We start from the raw sequence: 5,000 nt of genomic DNA, 5'->3' as shown, positions 1-5,000 counted from the left end.
GCTAACGCTCGAAACGTCAGCTTTTAGAATCTCTGTACGGTGGTCAATTTACATTATCAACTCCGTTGATAAACCAAATTTTTCTTATCTGTAATAGGTTAATTTGGTCTCAGTCTCGGTCTGCGAAAAAAGTTTGACATGACCATACACCGAATGAGACCAACAACACTACTGAAATATCTGCTTCTCTTGTTTTTGCTCCAGGCTCTATCGATGATCTATTTTTATCATCTTATGAGAACCAAAACGTTACCCAAAGTGAATGCATGGCCTCATATTCGACAAGTGGCAGGACAATATGATCAAAGTGACCTCAAGGAGCTTCGAGCAACGAACGAAAATGGAAAGAGGACTTTAATAATTGTCTCTCATGGCCGCTCTGGTTCCTCTCTTATGGGTGATATTTTTAATCACCATCCTTCAGTGTTTTACATGTACGAGCCTTTTCAAACAGTCGACCGAGTTATGAGTAGCAGGACAAGAAGTGGCATTGACGAAGTGAATCATTGGGATCTTGCAAAAGAATTTCTCAACGGAGTGCTGCGCTGCAAGTTTGAGAATCAACTATTCTTGAACGATATTGAAATATACTACCGAAAACAAAACCACCCTCGAGTTAGTAAAGCAATCGCATCGCCACCGCTGTGTCCATACGAACCATCGGACACAAGATGGGATCCAAAGCTTTGTCCCCCAATGACCAGCCAATCTCTAGGTAGCGCTTGTAAGACTTACAATTTAACTGTTATAAAAGTTCTCCAGTCTCGAATTCCCGAAAATAACATCAAGATAATCCTTGATGCTTGTAGCCGACCCGAAGTTGATTGCAAAATTCTGTTCTTGGTCAGAGATCCTCGAGCCGTTATTCCTTCGTCAAGAAGTACTGGCTTTTTTCAAGAAGCTGCCGGCGACTTTGGTAAGCGTGGTACCCGTCTTTACAGTTACTGGCGGTGCAAAGAAACCGAAGATAACTTGGAAATAATCAAACGATTGCCGGATTCGCTACGACGCCAGATTAAACTGCAACGATACGAGGACCTGGCATTCGACCCTCTGAAAGCGTTATCTATCTTGTACAAGTTTGCGGGACTAAATGAATTAGAAAGCGTAAGGGAATGGTTAAATGTAACTACGAGACAAACCAGAAACGATTGTAATGAAATGGACGGAGAACAGGCGACGTGCACCAAAGACGATGCGTGGGTAGCGGCGAATCGCTGGCGATGGAAAGTGCATCCACACGAAATCAACATCATTGAAAAATACTGCAAGGAAGCAATGCGTTTGTTAGGATACACAGCCGTAAACAACTCTTATGAACTTTTAATGAACCAATCGATTCCACTCTTCAGTCAAGACTATGAAGCAAAGAACGGTTTCCTACATTAAATATTGACAAGATTAGATTACAAATTATGGATATTATAGAATTAGAGGTGACGCCTGGGGCGAAATAGTGATCAGTCGTCCCGCCTCGCGTATTATTGTGTCTAAGCACTCATTTTAACGCTCAAGTCTAAACACTACCCCTAATTTCTTTTTGGATTTCTATAACACTAGTTAAGATCTGCTTTTCCCGCATATTCGTATTCTGACGACCCTTGGTAGCTAACCGTCCTTAAGTGTTGCAGCAGAACACTAAAAGCCCAGGCTAAATTAGCCTACTCAGGTTCTTAAACAGGTTCTTACTTTGAAAATAAATTACGGTGTTTGTCATTGGTGGGCGTGGCCTATTTCGGGCCAACGCATAATATGTTATAATTGTTTAATTCTAAGCATGTTAAGGACAGTGCCTACTAATTCCAAGATATTTTTGCGCGTTAATCTGAATATTCGGGAAAAGCAGATCTTAACAAGTGTTACTGAAATCCAAAAAGAAATTTGGAGATAACCACGCATTTTTCAAAGATAATTAATCAACAATATTCAGTTTGTAAAAAGCTCTCAAATGCAAAGCAACGTATTGCGTTCTTTTCCAAATTGAAGTTTAATTATCTCTGAAAAATGCGTGGTTACCCCCAAATTTATTTTTAGATACCACGAGCACTTGGTAAGTTCTGCTTTCTCCGCATAGTTTTGAACCACGCAAAAATATCCCTGTTTTGATAAGCACCACCAATAGGAAATCCGAGTGTCTCGAGATGCGCAGAACGTATGCGCAATAACAATAGTTGGTGCCGTCCTTAAGAAGAATAAAGAAGTAAAGCTTATTATATTAAATTTGTGCATTCAGTGTTTGAATTTCTCAAATTAAGAACCTGTTTCAAAATTGTAGGTTAAAACAGGTTTTTAGGCAAACAGGGTCTAAATGGACAATCTTAACCTAACAGGCTCTTAAAATCTAGGTTATTATACGCGGGTTTTCACTGTATGAAAGATAAATATATTTTAAAAATATGTTTGAAAAATCTCACAACCCCAGAGGTGCAAGATTATACAGGTTTGATAATGTTCACAATACGTACAACGTATTTGTGAAAGACAATGCTAAAAAATTCTAATGCCATACTTTGAGCTTTGCATACCATACAACACGCAGATATTCGCCTTCAACTTAAAATTAAACAGAACGACTGAACTTTAAAGTAAAAGCAAAGAAGATATATTCTGTTAGAATAATTTATGAAAAACATGTCATGATTTTAAAGGTCAATAAAAATCAGTGAACAAACATATTTCTAATGCCATTATTTCCTACAGTTAAAGGAGCAACCCTCCCACAATATCAAGCGACTCAACTGTGGCTGGCACATTAAGAATTCCATGGCACGCCTTGTGTTACAGTGTACTTGGTCTTTGAATCACTCTGTCCATCGGTTTCCACAGTTTACCGCTGTACATACATAATATAGTCTCATTTGCTGGCGAGGAAAATGATAAAAAAGATCAACTTTAATGCTCAAAAAATTAATGCTAATTAAATCTGCATGTATTTTAAAACAAAATTTGTTTAACAACCCTGCTGAACATTCCAGCTTTTTTAGTATACAAATAGACTTGCTCACGTTTCAGTACCATAGAACCAGCCATACTTTACTCGATGTTTACACTGAAATACTCACAATTAAATGGGTTGGTTTGCATTTATACAAGAATTTGGTTTTGTCAACGGAGTTGATAATGTAAATTGGCCACCGTACAGAGATTCTAAAAGCTGACGCTCGAAACGTCAGCTTTTAAAATCTCTGTACGGTGGCCAATTAACAATTAGACCCGCAGCCCGCAAGGGCTACGGGTCAATAGCCCATGAGGCGAAACCGAATGGGCTATTGACCCGTGGCCCTTGAGGGCGAAGGGTCTAATTGTTTTAGTATCACCCAACTAGTCGGACAGAAAAGGCAATAACAAAGTTAGCAAATGCACGTTGAAGAAATATTTATTTGGGAATAAAACTGTTACGAAAAATAGCATTGCGTGACAAGCGTTACTGTCTAGAAGCTTCGCGAGAGTTCGTAGTTTGTTTATATTTAGGTTTGTACGTAAGCGTTTCTAAATCGGTGTGTTTTGTAATCTTTCTATAATTAGATTCATTACTAATTTAGAAAGTTCTAGAAGTTTATTGTCAGAGTATATAAGTAGACGAGTCCAAGCGGAGTGTTTTTCTAACTAGTTTTTCACAAGCGAAGAGAGTTGGCGTTGGCCGTGTTTAGTCAAGTGTGACAGAAGCAGTGTTTATTCAAGTTGGCGGAGGCCGTGTAAGTTTGTCGAGTACGTGTTATTTAGAGTTTACTTCGTGGAAACTACATTCATTTTTGGAATAAATCTTCTTGTTGTGGTTCCGACAACCCTGCGTTCAGTTTAGTTTGCAAGCTACCTTTCCTCAAAACATTCGAACTCGTAACATTGGGGGCCTGGTCCTGGAGAGGAATTCATTTGTTTGCCGACTACAGAAACCAGGAAAGGATCACAACTTGGAAGGAAGTAGCGACGCTGTGGAAAAAGTTATAGCGAGTGAAAGAGCCGTGGAATTTTAGTGCTGTGAAAATGGAGAAATTTATTCAGCTTGGCGAAAAGTTTGGTCTGGAAGGAGAAAAGCTGCTTGAATTTGTGCGTGAACAAGAAGTAAAAGAGGACAAACGCAGAGAAGAAGAACGAGAAGAGAAACGTAGAGAAGAAGAACGCGAAGAGAAACGTAGGCAGCTTCAAGAAGAAGAAGATAGAGAAGAGAGACGCAGACGACAGGATGAAGAAAGGGAAGCGAGACGTCAGGAAAGAGAAATCAGGAAGTTACAACAGGAAGCTGACCTCATGAGACAGAAGGAAGCTGCCGAGGTTGCCAAGAGAGAACATGAGTTAGAACTTGCTAGAATAGCAGCAATGAATGGTGATGCTCGTACTGCAGAAAGAGGTGACAGAGAGGATCGGGCTAAAGCACCTAAACTCCCCTCGTTCGTCGATGGCAAAGACGATTTGGACGCGTATTTGCAGAGGTTCGAGAGATTTGCTGAGACAGCTAAGTGGAAAAAAGATGGATGGGCATCGAAGCTCAGTGCTCTGTTGTCTGGACGGGCACTAGAAGTGTATTCACGTTTATCGGAGGACGCCGCTAAGGATTATGACAGGGTAAAGATTGCGTTAATGAAGAGATATGACCTTACCGAAGACGGCTATCGTCGAAAATTTAGAGCATCCAAACCAGAAGTCGACGAAAGTCCGGAGCAGTTTATTGTGCGACTGGACAGATACCTGTTACGTTGGCTAGAGCTTTCGGATACTGCGCGAACCTTTGATGGTCTTAAGGACTTGATCGTGAAAGAACAATTTATTGACTCTTGTCCTAAGGATTTGGCAATTCACCTGCGAGAAAGGGCACCTGAAACTCTAGCAAAGATTGCGAAGATCGCTGACCAGTACTTGGAGGCTCATGGTAAACATTTGTTCAGCTCAGCGAGCAGAAAGCCAACAGTGCAGCCGGAGAGGGACGAAGCCAAGAACATGCAGATTAATCCACCAGCTCTGCATTGCTTTAAGTGCAACACTCGAGGTCATAAAGCTGTCAA

The 5,000-nt window shown here is 40.5% G+C and overlaps 3 protein-coding genes across 3 annotated transcripts in view; 2 read left to right on the top strand and 1 right to left on the bottom strand.

Moving 5' to 3' along the window:
• LOC138026269 (carbohydrate sulfotransferase 4-like) overlaps positions 1–1,577 on the top strand; it is a 1,671-nt gene extending 94 nt beyond the window's left edge. The window contains exon 1 of the mRNA XM_068873542.1: positions 1–1,577. This exon is cut by the window's left edge and continues 94 nt beyond it. Within this exon, the coding sequence (XP_068729643.1) occupies positions 139–1,389 (1,251 nt within the window). The 5' untranslated portion in view covers positions 1–138 and the 3' untranslated portion in view covers positions 1,390–1,577.
• The window catches only part of LOC138026283 (DNA-directed RNA polymerase II subunit RPB9-like), a 13,810-nt gene continuing 10,113 nt past the window's right edge, over positions 1,304–5,000 (bottom strand). The window contains exon 6 of the mRNA XM_068873561.1: positions 1,304–2,861. Coding sequence (XP_068729662.1) covers positions 2,802–2,861 — 60 coding nt within the window. The 3' untranslated portion in view covers positions 1,304–2,801. The remainder of the gene's footprint in view (positions 2,862–5,000) is intronic.
• Positions 3,810–5,000, top strand: part of LOC138026246 (uncharacterized) — a 5,445-nt gene continuing 4,254 nt past the window's right edge. The window contains exon 1 of the mRNA XM_068873503.1: positions 3,810–5,000. This exon is cut by the window's right edge and continues 4,254 nt beyond it. Within this exon, the coding sequence (XP_068729604.1) occupies positions 3,985–5,000 (1,016 nt within the window). The 5' untranslated portion in view covers positions 3,810–3,984.

The sequence above is a fragment of the Montipora capricornis genome, chromosome 12 (assembly GCF_036669925.1).
Source record: "Montipora capricornis isolate CH-2021 chromosome 12, ASM3666992v2, whole genome shotgun sequence".
Lineage (NCBI taxonomy): Eukaryota > Metazoa > Cnidaria > Anthozoa > Scleractinia > Acroporidae > Montipora > Montipora capricornis.
Note: the sequence above shows the minus strand (reverse complement) of the source record. Positions and strands in the feature narration are given on the sequence as shown.